Source organism: Eublepharis macularius, chromosome 8, assembly GCF_028583425.1.
Source record: "Eublepharis macularius isolate TG4126 chromosome 8, MPM_Emac_v1.0, whole genome shotgun sequence".
NCBI classification, from domain to species: domain Eukaryota; kingdom Metazoa; phylum Chordata; class Lepidosauria; order Squamata; family Eublepharidae; genus Eublepharis; species Eublepharis macularius.
In genome coordinates this window covers 137890969-137906350 of record NC_072797.1, presented here as the reverse complement: position 1 = coordinate 137906350, position 15382 = coordinate 137890969, and the positions used below count along the sequence as shown (strand labels likewise).

At 49.2% G+C, this 15382-nt stretch overlaps 1 protein-coding gene across 2 annotated transcripts in view; it reads left to right on the top strand.

Moving 5' to 3' along the window:
• PAX5 (paired box 5) overlaps positions 1-15382 on the top strand; it is a 362503-nt gene that overhangs the window by 135373 nt on the left and 211748 nt on the right. Inside the window, exon 7 of one of the 2 annotated variants that reach the window (XM_054987282.1) lies at positions 13641-13697. The exons of the other annotated variant lie outside the window; for it this stretch is intronic. Within the exon in view, the coding sequence (XP_054843257.1) occupies positions 13641-13697 (57 nt within the window). The remainder of the gene's footprint in view (positions 1-13640; positions 13698-15382) is intronic. 2 annotated transcript variants of the gene reach the window in all.

The following is a 15382-nucleotide window of genomic DNA, read 5'->3' as shown; positions in this document are numbered from 1 at the left end:
AGATTGCAAAAAGGATCTTGGGGTTATACCCTCTCCAATCCAAGGCCCCCAGGAAACTCCCACAAAAATCCAAGCTGAATTATACTCTCAGTCTCTCTCCCCAAAGGCTGGCAAGTGGCAAGCAAGAGCTCTGTCCCACTCCACTGCTCGCTGAAAGTGAAACCCAGCCTGGGAGCCCATGGCTATTTATAAGCACAGGTCCCATTGAGCAATGCAGGAGGTCTGTGTTTGTCCATCAGAGTTGCTTATCATGGTTTGCAGGGATGAGATTGGAGTGCCTGTGGCTACAGAACACCCCCTTCCCCCTCCCTCCCCTGGGTATCTTCTCCCAACTTGTAACTGCTTTGTAGCTCCGTGGTTGGAAGGAAGACCTGCCAATCAAGGTAAGCTGGGCTTCCATTTGGGTTTCCAGGGCAACAGAAGGAGTGCAGACAGAGTTCAGGCATTCCCCTGGCTCCATTGCCAGGGGAATTGATTGCTGGCGCCTGAGTGTCTGGCTTCCCGAACCACAGCCGAATGCACCAAACCAGGCTTCTTCCGAACGCTGGTTCGTTGGCCGTGGACAATCACGATGTGCCGGTTCGCAATTGTGTGATCACCAATTTTGTGGGTTTTTGAAGTTCGTAATGCAGTTCGTGCCCATCTCTAGCTCTGACTCTTGAAAGCTCCTACCATGGGGATCTAGTTAAGGAGCTACTGGGTGTGAATCTTGCTCTACCCCCCTGAAACTATCTTAATTTCAAAAAGTAGACAAGACTTTATATATTTGAAATCTACTGTTCTAATCCAATTGTATGCATATGTAATAGTTAAGAAGGTCCATGCATATCCTTTTTTGAGATAACAACATCAACAACATTCGATTTATATACTGCCCTTCAGGACAACTTAATGCCCGCTCAGAGCGGTTGACAAAAGTATGTCATTATTATTCCCACAACAAACTCCCTGTGAGGTGGGCGGGGCTGAGAGAGCTCCAGAGAGCCGTGACTAGAGATGGGCACGAACCGCATTACGAACTTCAAAAACCCATGAAATGGGCGATTGCGCAATTGCGATCCTGCACATCGTGATTGTCCACGGCCAATGAACCAGCGTTCGGAAGAAGCCTGGTTCGGTGCGTTTGGCCGCGGTTCGGGAAGCCAGACAGTTAGGTGTCATCAATCAATTCCCCTGGCAACGGAGCCAGGGGAATGCCTGAACTCTGTCTGCGCTCCTTCTGTCACCCTGGAAACCCGAATGGAAGGTCAGCTTACCTTGATCGGCAGGTTTTCCTTCCAACCATGGAGCTGCAAAACGGTTACAAGTTGGGAGAAGACACCCAGGGGAGGGAGGGTGGAGGGGGTTGTTCTGTAGCCATGGGCACTCCAATTTCATCTCCGCAAACCCTGATAGCCAGCTCTGACGGCCAAACACAGACCTCCTGCGTTGCTCTATGGGACCTCAGCTTATAAAAAGCACTGCGATCCCAGTTCTGGTTTCACTTTCAGCGAGCAGTGGAGTGGGATGGAGCTCTTGCTTGCTACTTGCTAGCTTTTGGGGAGAGACAGAGAGAGTATAATTGAGCTGGGATTTTTGGGGTAGGCATCTATCTCCTCTGGTGCCAGGGCTGCTGCCAGGCCCTGGGGCTAAGCTCAGTGGGCACCTCAGCTGAGGGCTCACATTGATTATTATCACTGCCTGATCTGGTGGTCAGACTTGTAGGTGTGCTGGGCTAGGGCTGTAGCCTCAGCCTCTGGTTCCAGGGCTGCTGCCAGGCCCTGGCGCCAAGCTCAGTGGGCACCTCGGATGAGGGCTCACATTGATTATTATCACTGCCTGATCGGATCAGGTCTGTGGGAATGGTGGCCTAGGGCTCTAGTCCCTCCCTCCCTCTGGTTTCAGGGCTGCTGCCAGGCCCTGGGGTCAAGCTCAGTGGGCACCTCGGCTGAGGGATCACAGTATTATTACTAGTGCCTGATCTGGTCAGGCCTCTGGGAGTGGTAGGCTAGGGCTCTAGTCCCTCCCTCCCTCTGGTGCCAGGGCTGCTCCCAGGCCCCGGGGCCAAGCTCAGTGGGCACCTCGGCTGAGGGCTCACCAAATTATTATTATTATTATCACAATCATTATCATTTTCATTATTATTCTTATTATTACTATTATTATTATTAGTCTCTGTGCCTGTTCTGTCCAGGCATCTTGGTGTGCTGGGCTACGGCTATAGCCCCAGGCTTTGGTTCCAGTGCTGCTGCCAGGCCCAGGGGCCAAGCTCAGTGGGCACCTCAGCTGAGGGCTCACACAGTATTATTAGTGCCTGATCTGGTCAGGTCTGTGGGAGTGGTGGGCTAGGGTTCTAGTCCCTCCCTCCCTCTGGTGCCAGGGATGCTGCCTGGCTCTGGGGCCAAGCTCAGTGGGCACCACGGTGGAGGGCGCACAGAGTCATCTCCTTTCCTGTCCTCCTTAATTCTAGTTTGGTGGCACAATGAGTCTTCCTGTTGTCTTGGCCGCCAAGGGTGGTTGTGGAGTGAATTGCGATGGCAGTCCTCCTGGTTCAGTTGTGGAAAGCAGCGTTGGGTGTGGCTCGGGGGCAGCAGAGAGTCCTCCCGCTCCCCCCAATTCACCTATGTGGGCTGTGGAGGAGGCCAAAGAGGTCTTTCCGTAGGGGGGAGAGAATCTCTCTCAACATTTTGAGGGGTAGGTGGGCGATGGATCCCTGGAGGAATGGTTTTTGTGTTATGAAATATCCCTCCCGTCCCCATCCCAAACTCTTGGTGGTGTCCCCACCTGCAGTTCACCCCTCACCCCGTCGTCCGTGGCCAGCTCCGCAGTAAAGCCTGTAACCATTCGTCCTCCTTCCCCTGGGACAGTTAGTGGTCCACGTTTCAATGCCTCCGTATGGAGGCACTTTTGGGCCCTTCCTAATGACCCCTGTGTGGTGTGGTGCCATGCCTGTGATGTCCTGGTGCACAGGTGCAAAAACCTGAAGCACCTGGCTTCGACGGCCCTGACTCGGCACCTGAAGAAGCACCACCTGAGCCTGTCTCCCTCCTTACCCAGTGAAACATCCATTGGGGGGAGAAAGAGGTCGACCAACTCTTCTGAGCGGGGGTCAGTGGGAGGGACACTTTGCCCTGAGGGTGACGCTGGTGGGAGCAGAGTGCCCTGGCAGGCCGCGCTCGTGGAGGTTGTCCCCTCGGGGTCTGGGACAGTGCCGCTTAGAACCTCGAGGCTGATGGCTCAGGAAGTGGGCCTTAATGTCTTAGCAGACAATTGCCCTACATGGATTGCCCCTATCCAGTGTGCAGTGCGTGGGCTTCCACAGGCTACTAAAACATTTCGCCCCTTGGTTCTTCATGCCGTTGCCACGCACCCTTGCCCGTCAAGTCCTGAGGGTATCTCGAATGAGGGCTGACACATTCGGGTCAGGTGTAGCCAGGTCCAGTCCCACTGCTAACAGGTTTCTGAGACCTTGATAGGCCTTCCTGGCACAGCCTGATCATCATGGCACCTCCTTTCTGCAAAGGCAGGAAAGTGGGTGATGCTGGAGGCATCCTCCTTTGGGCACTTGCGCAACAGCTCAGGAGCTGTTGCACATATAGTTGAGCCGTACAGTGCCCCTATCCATCGCAAACACTGAACCCTCTGAGCAGGGGGGAATGGGTCCCTCAACTCATGTCCATCCCACAAAGGCAGGAAGGTGGCCGATGTCAGCTGCTGCTGCTGCTGTCCTGTTTCTGTCTCCCCCTCTCAGGAACCACTCTGACCCATCCAAGCAATGTCTCCTGTCCTGCATATCCCCTACTTTCCGCGAAGGCAGGATGGCGGGTCATGTCAGCCACTGCTTCATGAGGGACTATCCTGTTACTGCTCCCTCTTTGGTTACACAGCTCAGTTGCAATCGTGCATATTGTATATGGATACAGTCGGTTGCACAGCGTGGCAGCTCCCCTGTCAACGGGGCTGATGGGACCCCTTTCAGCTGGGTGGGAATATGTCGCACAACTCCCATCCTTTCCGTCAAGGCAGGAAGGTGGGTGGTGCTGGCTGCTGCCAGAGAAATCCTCAGTGGGACCCTCGAGTGAGGGCCCATGGTTGCTGGGGGATCCTGCCGTTCCCCCTCCACATGTTGGACAGAAGACAGAGAGATGGAAAGAAAGATGTATTGAAAAACAAAAACAAAACCATTGGGAAAAGATGGACACACGAGCATACATATAGATGAAGATAGAGAAAGGAATGTAGAAAACAATATAGTTATAGAAAGGGGGGGGAAGACAGCTAGAGATGGAAACAAATAATAAAGGGCAGATATACATAGAAAGAGATAGATTCCGATAAATAGTGGTGGAATCACATAGGAAGAAACAGAGAGAGATAGAAAGTTGCAAATAGACAGTGAGAGGGAGATACAGAGAAACAGATAGAAAGGGGCACACAGATGTCGACTGTTCTAGAACTAGAAACAGAATGCGAATGCATCAAGGAGATATAGAATCGAACAGAAAATGCCACATCCATGGAGAAAAGGATTGAAAATCAAAAACAGAGAAAGAGACAAACGTTTCAGAATGTATGAGTAGAATGAACAATACGCTAGAATGTATGTACATATATTAGAGAATGTCTGTTAACAGTGAGAGAGTGGTATATATTGGGATAATTGAATGTAGAAAATGATAGAGATTGAAATAGAAAGAGGGGGGACATCACCCGCACTCCGGCCATCGTTGGGAATAACTGCTCGCTCCTGTGAGGTCAGGCAGTTGCAGGGGGATCTCCCTTCCATCCTTTCCGGCAAGGCAGGAAGGTGGGTACTGTCAGCTGCTGCCGCACTGTTCCTCAGTGGATCCCTCGGGTGAGGACCCGTGGTTGCTGGGGAATCAGGCCCCCGTCTGAATGACATGTCCTCTCCCTCCCACACCAGGAATGCCACCGCGCTCCTCTTTGGCCTGGTGGGCAGGCACATGGAGGGTGCTGCCGGCAAGCGGCCAGACCCCCCACCCCCTGAGGGGAGGTGGCACGTTGCCACCTCCCCATGCCCACTAGGCCTGGCAGCCTCCGGCAGTACCCACCGTTCCTGCCATTGCTGGGAATACCAGCACGCTCCTCTGTGGCCTGGCGGGCAGGCACATGGGGGTGCCGCCGGCGAGCGGCCAGACCCCCCGCCCCCTGAGGGGAGACGGCTTGTCACCGCCTCCCTGTGCCTGCCAGGTCTGGCAGCCGCCGGCAATACCCACTTTCCCTCCCACGCCGGGAATACCAGCGCTCCTCTTTGGCCTGCTGGGCGGGCACATGGGGGGTGCCGCTGACGAGCAGCCAGATCCCCCGCCCCCTGAGGGGAGGTGGCTCGTCACTGCTTCCCCATGCCCACCAGGCCCGGTGGCCTCTGGCAGTACCCACCATTCCTGCCCTTGCTAGGAATACCAGTGTGCTCCTCTGTGGCCTGGTGGGTGAGCACATGGGGGGTGCTGCCAGCAAGTGGCCATACCCCCCACCCCCTGAGGGTTCGTCGCCACCTCCCCGTGTCTGCCAGGCCCGGTGGCTGCTGGCACTACCCACTCTCCCACACTGAGAATACCAGCGCGCTTCTCTGTGGCCTGGCAGGCAGGCACATGGGGGGGGGGATGCTGCCAGCGAGCAGCTAGACCCCCACCCCCTGAGGGGAGGCAGCTCATCACCGCCTCCCCATGCCCACCAGGCTCGGCAGCTGCCTGCAATACCCACTGTTCCTGCCCTTGCTGGGAATACCAGCAGGCTCTTCTTTGGCCTGGTGGGCAGGCACATGGGGGGTGCCACCGGTGAGTGGCCAGACCCCCTGCCCTCTGAGGGGAGGTGGCTCGTCGCTGCCTCCCCATGCCTGCCAGGCTCGGCGGCCACCGGCAGTACCCACTCTCCCATGCTGGGAATACCAACACACTTCTCTTTGGCCTGGCGGGCGGGCACATGGGGGGTGCTGCCGGTGAGCTGCTAGACCCCCTGCCCCCTGAGGGGAGGTGGCTCGCCGCCGCCTCCCCATGCCCACCAGGCCCTGCGACCGCCGTCAACACCCACCTTCTGTACCCTGGTCCAACGTCAACCGGTATCGATTGGGAGTTTCCTGGGGGCCTTGGATTGGAGAGGGTATAATGCCAAGATCCGTTTTGCAATCTTGTCCAAACTTGGGTGATGGCTGTAGGAGAGCCTGCAAAACACTCCCCGGGAATATGGGCTCTCTAAGTGCAACTGGGGCTGTTCAGAGCCCCACGAACCACGAACCGGTTCGGAAAATGTTTGTTGCAGTTCACGACCTTGGGATTGTCATTGGCACTGAACCACAAACCGCGGAATCATTAAATTTTTTTGGTTCATTCCAATGTCTAGCCGTGACTAGCCCAAGGTCACCCAACTGGCTTCAAGTGGAGGAGTGGGGAATCAAACTGTGCTCTCCAGATTAGAGTCCTGCCACTCCTAACCATGACACCAAACGGGCTCTCAAACTGGCTCTCACCAGACTTAAGGCTCAGCATTGGTCTGTGAATGTAAGTCCCGGATAGGGAAACATGACATGAGCCTACTCCCCAATGGAACTGGAGCATCTGTTTTTTTACTGAAAGAATATGTTTATAGAGGTACCCAAGGTGGCCCTATCTCAGCCTCTGCCTCTCCAACTTCTCTGTGGTGGAGCAAGGGAGCAAAATTGGAGGGGGGGGGATGACCCAGGGGAGTGGGCTGGTGGCGTTGCACCAATGCTGCAATTTCACTTCCAGCATGAACTCAGAAGTTAACAGAAGGGACATTGCAGTGTTGGCACAATGCTGATTTTATCGTCTGTCCCTCACCATTTCCCTTTGGTTCCCAGAGCTTGGCTGGCACCCTAGTGATACCTTATAAGAATGCTAGAAAAAGAGCTGGCACCCCTCTTTGTTAACATGTTACTGAAAATATTCCTGAAACATAGTAAAGAGTCCAGTAGCACCTTTAAGACTAACTATATTGTAGCATAAGTTTTTGAGAACAACAGCTCTTTTCATCAGATGCTGTGGTTCTCGAAAGCTTATGCTACAATAAAGTTAGTTTGTCTTAAAGATGCTACTGGACTCTACTATTTTACAACTGCAGACTAACACAGATTCCTGAAACAGTAATTTGAGTTAAAACTTTTGAAATGGTTCATAACCTGGAATGCAGTCTTTCTGTGTAGGTACTTAAAAATTTAATTCAGACTTCAATTTTCAAGCCTGTGTCATGGATATAGCTAGAAATATAGGGAACTGTTGCTGGTTTTGACCCAAAAGATTGCAGAAGATGTCTCTACACACAGTAACAGGGCTAGCCTGGCCCCACAGCTAGATATGCCATGAAGAGAGTCTGGAGACCTAGCATAAAACAATCTTGGAGACGGGCATGAAACAGAGGAGTAACACAGTCGTATGGTCTTTTGTGTATCTAACGCATATCAATAGATACACTATGTTGGGGCCCAGGTTCAGAGAGTGTCTGAGAATGACAGGAATGTCTAACTTCCTGAAGTGGAGCTATTATTCAAGAATGGATGTATTGATTGAGGGCCAAAAGATATTCATATGTACGAGAAACTAGTAATCACTAATTTTCCATGGACTTTGTTAAGATAAAATATAGCAAGGATGAACTAACAGTTTTTTATATTCTTGAAGATGTTTCAAATATAGATAACCTTGTCTGGTGATTGAAGTTATAAGATAATCAGTCAGCCAAGAATGTGAGCCCTCCTGGAGTGGGGAAGTGACTGTTAGGAGATGATTTTGAAACCCTGTAAATATGAGAAGCTGAATGGATGGGGAGCCTCTTCCTTGGAGGGGCTCCCTGCCTGTGACCTGCTTATCTTTGGGTAAGATACTTTCTTGGACTCATGTTCAAGAGTAATTGGACATTGTAATTGCTCTCCTTTAATGATCTATGTAGTTATAATGGATAGTATGATCTTCTGTTGATTGAGCTAATATTAAGAAGGCTGAATAATCATGTTTTAATAAAGGCTTCAAATGGAAGCTGAGATTCTATAGTTGCATTAACTTGTGTACAATACCTGGTATTGAATCTAGAATATTATCGAGGCATTCCTCTCACCATAAGTTAAAGGGCTTGATATGGGAAAGCTAACTAGATTCTTAGGGTTTCGTATATATCTGAATCAAGTCTGACTAGAGTCATGCAGAACACCTGGCAGACTTGACTGGGTGAAAATTTCAAGAGGGGGTGGGGGAAGAAGAGCTGGAAATTGTAAATTATAAAGCTACAGTTTAAAAATAACATAAAAAGGTGGGGATAATCTTCCAGTTTAGGAAATATACCTATATGACATATATAAATATGTACCCCGGTAAAGGAAGGAGAGCCCCTCCATACTAGGAAGGCCAGGCCTTCAGCTTTGGTGGTAGACTTAACACCCCTGCTGGTGCTGCCTGCCACTGCCCAGTTCGGCTGCAGAGAAAATGCTTGAGGAAATTGGGGGAGCAATTGGCATCATGCTGACACCATGATGTCATTTCTGGCATGATCTGGAAGCAGGGTTTTTTTCAGCTGGAATGCGGTGGAATGGCATTCTGGCACCTCTTCAAAGTCATCAGGTGTTAGGTGGCCCCACTCACCTGATTCCATTTCCTCCAGTGCAGCTCAAGACTTCCCCACTGGCCAGCTGAAGCTGTGGGCTTTAAAAGTTAAAGAGCCCCTTTCTCTAAGGCTTGCAAGCCACAAGAAAAGGGGCCCTTTGCAACTCCTCCCCTGCTTGCTTCAACTGGCCTGCGGGGAAGTCCCCATGGGCCAGCTGAAGCTGGGGGAGCCCCAAACAGGCTTTAAACTTCAGCTGAGAGGAGAGGGATTCCCCCTCCCAGCTGAAGCAGGGAAGCTCCAGCCACTTATTTCACCTGATGGGAGGGGGAAGGATGGGATACCCTCCCCCCATAGGGAGAGGGAGGAGGGGGAGGAGGGAACCCCTTCCTCCCCCTCCCATTGGGGGAGGGGGAAGAGGGAAGCTTTGAAAACTCAAAGCTGCGCTTTTGAAAAGTGCAACTTTGAGCTTTCAAAGCTTCCTGCTGGCTTTTTCACCCAATGGGGAGGAGGAGGGAGAGAGGGAGGAGGAGGGGAGAGAAGTCCAACTTCAGCCAGGGGGTTAAAAGTTAAACAGCCTCTTTCCCCACCCGGCAGCCCTCCCAGCCAGATCAGCTGAACTGGCGCACTCGGCCCTGCAGCTGGCTGGGTGGGGAGCCATGACTCGGCTGGGGGCCGTGCACACCCTCCCTACAGCCTCCTTGGGAAGCAAAGGGTGGGAAGCTGCCAGGTATGGCAGGGGCCATGCTCAACAGCTCTGTGGCCCTCATGGCCATGCACCATGTTGACAGGCCCTGGACTGGCAGGGGCCACATGCGCCAGCTCCTTCAGCCTTCCAGGCTGTCCAAGGAGACATCTGGCCAGGCCTGCGGTGGAGGGCCCAGCTGCCAGGTGCATGTGTGCGGGTCTGAATCGCAGGAGTGCTCCTGGGGGATGGCCGTGCCATGCACAATGATGTCACTTCCTGGAAGTGATGTCATCACACTGTTCCGGGAGCATGCATGCACTTTGCATGCATGCGTGTAGTGACAGGGCCACAATCTCCTATTGGGAATGGCCCCGGGTGAGAGTTCCCCCACCTCTTTCCACAGACAAAAAGCTCTGTCTGGAAGTGACATCACTGTGTCAGGCGAGGCTCCAGCATTCAGTCAAGGGAATGTTTGTTATTTCTGGGTAGCAAAGTCACCCCCCACCCAGGTAAATCTTCCACTGGTTGCCAGTCTCAGGCTGTAGTGGTAACTCTACGTAATTCCTTTTGCTAGAAAAGCAAAAGTAAAAGCAGGTTATTAACATAGGCATAAACATAGGCAGTTTATTAACATTTAGCATAAAATTAGATGTATGTAAGCCTACCTTTTGCAATCCTGTGCAGTAATGCAGCTCCATATTCCTAAGATATTGCCCTGATAATTACTTCTTTTAAGTTCTTTGGGCAAAATATGTCAGGTGCCATTGAGGTTGACACAGAACTAAGCTGAAATAAACTTTCAATGTCTAGATTTCCCTTCTCATCAGTTTTTGAATGCTAACCAGTTGTATACAACTTACATCAGTCCTTGTGTTTATTTTAGTATATTTATTTTATACCCCACCTTTCTCCACAATGGTGTCAGGTGATGATTAGCATCACCTGTCATACCCAACAAGAACCTGTGTAATGTTTGTGCTCTAATGCTACGGGTATAGCTGAAGGCTGACATTATTTCTTGACTGTGATGTAAAAGTATGCAAGCTAGTGGCTGTCTCTACTGTTGTCTGTATGTTCTTCTAAACTCCTCTCTCCTTAGCCTGGGAAGAGATGCCTGCATGGACACTCACAACCTTGAAACTCCTCATACATCAGCTCTGCTTTTTCCCGCCTAGATGCCTCCTCTTGAACTTAGGTGACCGTTACCTCAAGGGGGTGGGGGGATTTGGGAATTCACCCGCACTTAGAATCCTATATATACTTTATGCCTGTAGAGAAACGTCATTCCTGCCAAAGATGGAGTAAGATCCTGACACTGGTAGCTTGTCAATAAAGTTCTTTAACTCATGCAGTGAAGTCTTTTTGAGTTACCTGGCATATCCTTAAAATGGAGACCCAAAGTGGCTTACGTTGTTCTCCTCTCCTCCATTTTATCCCTACAACAACCCTGTGAGGTATTTTAGGTTGAGAATGTGTGGCTGGCACAAGATCGCTCAGTGAGCTTCCATAGTAGGGTGGGGATTTGAACCTGGGTCTCCCAGATCCTACACTGACACTCTAAAGCATACCACACATGATAGCACAACAATTGAATAATATGTCACAATGTACGGATACAGTTATGGCACTGATGTAAGTGTGTTCGTCCAGATTTGTCATGATTTGTAGAGATTTTTATGTGCTGAACTAGGTGAGAGAAGTTTTATTTCTTTTTGACTGTATGTTTTTGATGCTGGTGTTTCTGAATTTTGCCTCAATAAATCTTTCTTTGGTTATGTGTTTTTAATAAGTGCCATCCTAAGCTAAACTACACCAGAGCAATCCTTAGAAGGTCTACTGAAAATCCTACTCGGGTTTATTCAGTGGGAATTACTCCAAGGAAAACATTTTTAGGATTGCACTGTATGTTGAGTAACATTAATGGACTTACAAGAATGTTAAACTCTGCTTAGAATTGCACTGTAAAGAACTAAACTTGTTATGTTATTGGGCTAGGAGTCTTATAGGAGTGGTTACTTTGGCAAAAGAAGGGAGAAATTTTCACTAAAAGGTAATATATTTCTCCGAGAGTCTATCTTTAAAGTAAATTCTCCAAGTGTTCCCCTAACTTGGAGTAATACAACCTAGAAACTGGTAGCAGTGACATCCTTGAATATCTTCTCTATGCTAAAGCGGAGAAATACTTTGATTTAAAAAAATCCTATTCACATTATTAGTCATAATCCTCAGAAAGCAGGTTTAACCTGGTGAACGTGTGGCTAAACTCCTGTTGCTGAGCGGATTATTGGTAGTCATAGCAAGTCTGAATAATCCAACATATCTTTTGATCTACTGGCAAACATTCAACCTGCCGTCCATCGGTCGTAGTTCTGCAGGAGGTTAATAGAACCCCTGAGTTTTTTTTCCTGGTTGCCTCAGACTGCAAACCAAGATAATTGTGAACAGGGCTTTTTCCTGGGAAAAGAGGTGGTGGAACTCAGGACCGCACAATGACGTCACTTTGGGTCAGCTGGAACAAGGGGGGAGTTTTTTAAAGTGTAGATCACCCTCAGTGAAAATGGTCACATGGCCGGTGGCCCCGCCCCCTGATCTCCAGACAGAGGGGAGTTTAGATTGCCCTCCGCGCCACATGGTGCGGAGGGCAATCTAAACTCCCCTCTGTCTGGAGATCAGGGGGCGGGGCCACCGGCCATGAGACCATTTTCAAGAGGTGCCGGAACTCGTTTCACCACGTTCCAGCTGAAAAAAAGCCCTGGTTGTGAAGCATCTTGCAGTCTGCAGTGCTTAACTGGTGGGCTGAGCTGGGCTTAGTGAGTTAAAAGCTGTTCAGGCATGATTTACAAGCTTACCGCTGCAGGGACAGATGCTGATGAACATAGAAAGCTGGCTGATTCACAGACTGCTGGACCATCTAGTAGAGTGGGAACACTGTCTGTGAGTGACTGGCAGCCGTTCTCCAAGGTTTCAGGCAGAGGTTTCTCCCCCCTCCCTCCCACCTCTGCAATCTGAAATCTTTTTATGTGGAGATATTAGGGACTGAATGTACGCGCTCTACCACTGCACTATAACAGTAAGGCTCTAGTCTAGTAGCACCTTAAAGATCAACAAGATTTTCAGGGGATAAGCTTTTGAGAGTCAAAGCTCTTTTCATCAGATACCAAATGAACTTGAATTATGCTGTTCTGCTGCAGACCAACCCAACTACGCACCTGAAACTACCTTCACTGCATTCTGGCTCTTTCCCCAGGAGAAGCTTAATGGTGAACATGGCTACTTTTAAAAATATTGCATTAAAAATAGCCTTTGGCAAATGCAGCAACTTGCAGGAGGAAGAAAGAGAAAGTCCTATATCAATTACCATATTGTACGGAGTATTTAGAGTTGCCAGCCCCACAGTCCCCTGATGGGTGGGACATTCCCTGCACTTCATTTTCCACAGCTGCTCTAAGCATCAGCTGGAGAAAAATCTTTAAAATTGGATATTGAATCAATGACATTGACATCACTCGGGAAACCCAGAAATGATGTCACACTTCTCTAGGAATTGCTAGAAACTCTGGTCACAGATTTTTCAGCAGTTTCTAAACAGGCATGATGTTACTTCTGTGAACATCAGTACTCAGTTTTTTCAGGAAGTCATGTCACACTTCTCCAAGTTTTTTCCTGGAAGTGACATCACACTGTTGCTGATATCCCCACCTCCGTTCTCCAACTAGTTGTTAGGCAGGGTCATTTCACATTTCAGTGAAACTTGTACATCAGACCAGTAGTTGCTGTGAGCCAAATGCAGCCCACCAACAATTTACGGCAGTCCTCTGAGGGTTTGATACACTTCCTACTTTTGCTGTATGCCAAATGGGTAGGATTGTCAGACACCTGATAGGCCAGATACAAATGGTAGAATAGGTTGCCAACCTCAAGGTGGGGCCTCAAGTTGTCCTGGAATTGCAACTGATCTCTGGACTACAGAAATCAGTTCCCCTGGAGGAAGTTGAGGCTTCTGGGGGAATAACTCTATGGGATCACATCCCTGGTAAATTCCCTCCACTCTCCAAACTCTGCTGTCTGCAGGCACTGCCCCAAATCTCCAGGAATTTTTCAAACGGAATTTGGCAGCTGTGTGTTGTATTCTTTTCGATGTCGTCGTGGGTCACAAGATGTGCAAAGTCGAGTATAGTGTCATGGGATTTCTGCCACAACACCTGGGCGTTATATAAAGCTAGGCAATAGCTGCATTTCATAATGCATAATACAGACATGTCCATTTCCTGCTCTTTGTAGGTTAGGGCACAGGAACTAGCGTTAAAGAAATAATCATTCTTTTGAAGTACTCAGTGCACACTTTATAGAAAAAATATTCTCCTTACATTTCTGTTTTTTTTTTTTCTCCTTCATGCTATGGCAGTGGTGCTCCATGCTGATGAGGCAATACTTGGTGCAGCCCCAGGCAGTCATTTTTCAGGTAATTTCTTAGGATACCAAACCCCCGACTCATATGCTTAAAGGTATGATGCAGGTCGGGTATTCCTGATTATGGAGGGGGTACTGTCCCTGTACCCGGGTAGGTCGGGTATCCTGCTTTTGGCCAGCCCGATGGTTATGGTGCTGCATTGTAGTAGGTGGAAAAGAAAACATAGCATTCTTGGCTATTTCTTATATTTAGTCGATTAGAACAGCCGTAGGTCAGATCTGCACAGTGCGAGCCTCAAAACTGAACATAGTCCATTAGCTATGCATTGTAGCCTTCTAGGTGTTTGACAACCTCCCTGCTTTTGAAGTTTCAGATAGTTGGCAAAAACAGTAGGTATACAAAACTGCCATACATGGCTGATGGGCTGTGCTTGGCCTTGTGGTCCACAAATTATGCAGGCTTGCCTTAGGTCAACCCATTTCCCGCCCTGCACCATCTGTGTATTGTGTAATAAATGCATTTTTGTGGCTGATGTGCAGCCTAGCCCACATGCCAGTTACATCAGTTGCAGGAGGATGTACAGACCTGCTATTTCAGACTGAGTATCTGATACAACTCACATTTTTGTGTGGAACATAGTTGCAAGCGTGTCACAAAATCCTGTCGAATATTGTTTGTGATCTCATTAGCAGTGAAGGATACAAGTGTTCTCCCTCATGTCTGCATGCTCAGATGCAGAAGCACCTTTGTACTGGTAAATACCAGCAAGCATACCCCCTCTGCTTCCATTCAACAGGGCCTTACTCTGCAAAAAAAAAAAAATTAACAAGTTTCTGCACTGGGTGCATTACATAGTACATTTACTTCAGAAGCACAAACAGTGAGAGAATTGCCTCCCAAGCAGCCATAACTCCTCTGCAGCAAAGCTATCCTTCTGTCATACGCAGGCAGGATATTATATTATTGCCCCTGAAAAGGGATTTGAAGGAAAAACGGTATTGGTCCTATTTCGACAGGTTGCGTAGAAAAGCCTCAATTGTGATTCATCACAGTTGGGACTTTTGGTATAGTGGTGACTAAGAGTTGTAGGATTCTAATCTGGAGAACCGAGTTTGTTTCCTCACTCCTCCACTTGAAGCTGGGTGAACTTGGGTCAGTCACAGCTCTTTCGCAGTTTTCTCAGCCCCACTCACCTCACAAGGTGATTGTTGGGGGGATAATAATAACACACTTTGTAAGTTGTTCTGAGTGGGTGTTGTTGTCCTGAAGGGCGGTTTATAAATAGAATGTTGTTGTTGTTGTTATTATTATTGTTATCAATGATGAATTTAATTACAAGCAGGAGGCCTGCAAGGACTCATGGTGACGCTGGGGAGGGGAAATTCCCCTGCTGAGGCTTCTTCTCTTGCTAGCTTTGCTTTTGCTCTTTCCCTCTCCCTTCCAGCCTCTTTGGCTTCTCCACTTCCCCTGCTTTCCCACCTCTAGGCTTGTTCCTGACAGCGGGAAACAATACAAACCAGAGAAGGGACCGGGAGGAGGGGGGTGTTCCTAAAGTTTCACTTGGTTCAATGATGTTACTTCTGGCTCCTTCTTCCCCTCCAGTTCATCTTCAGATAGATTCAGAGTGAAATTGTGGCAGCCATTTTAGATTGCTACTTTGCCATTTGTAAAATGGCTGCCATTTCTCACAAGATCTTGGCATTTTAAACAGATTTTATTTCCTTTTACTCCCACCC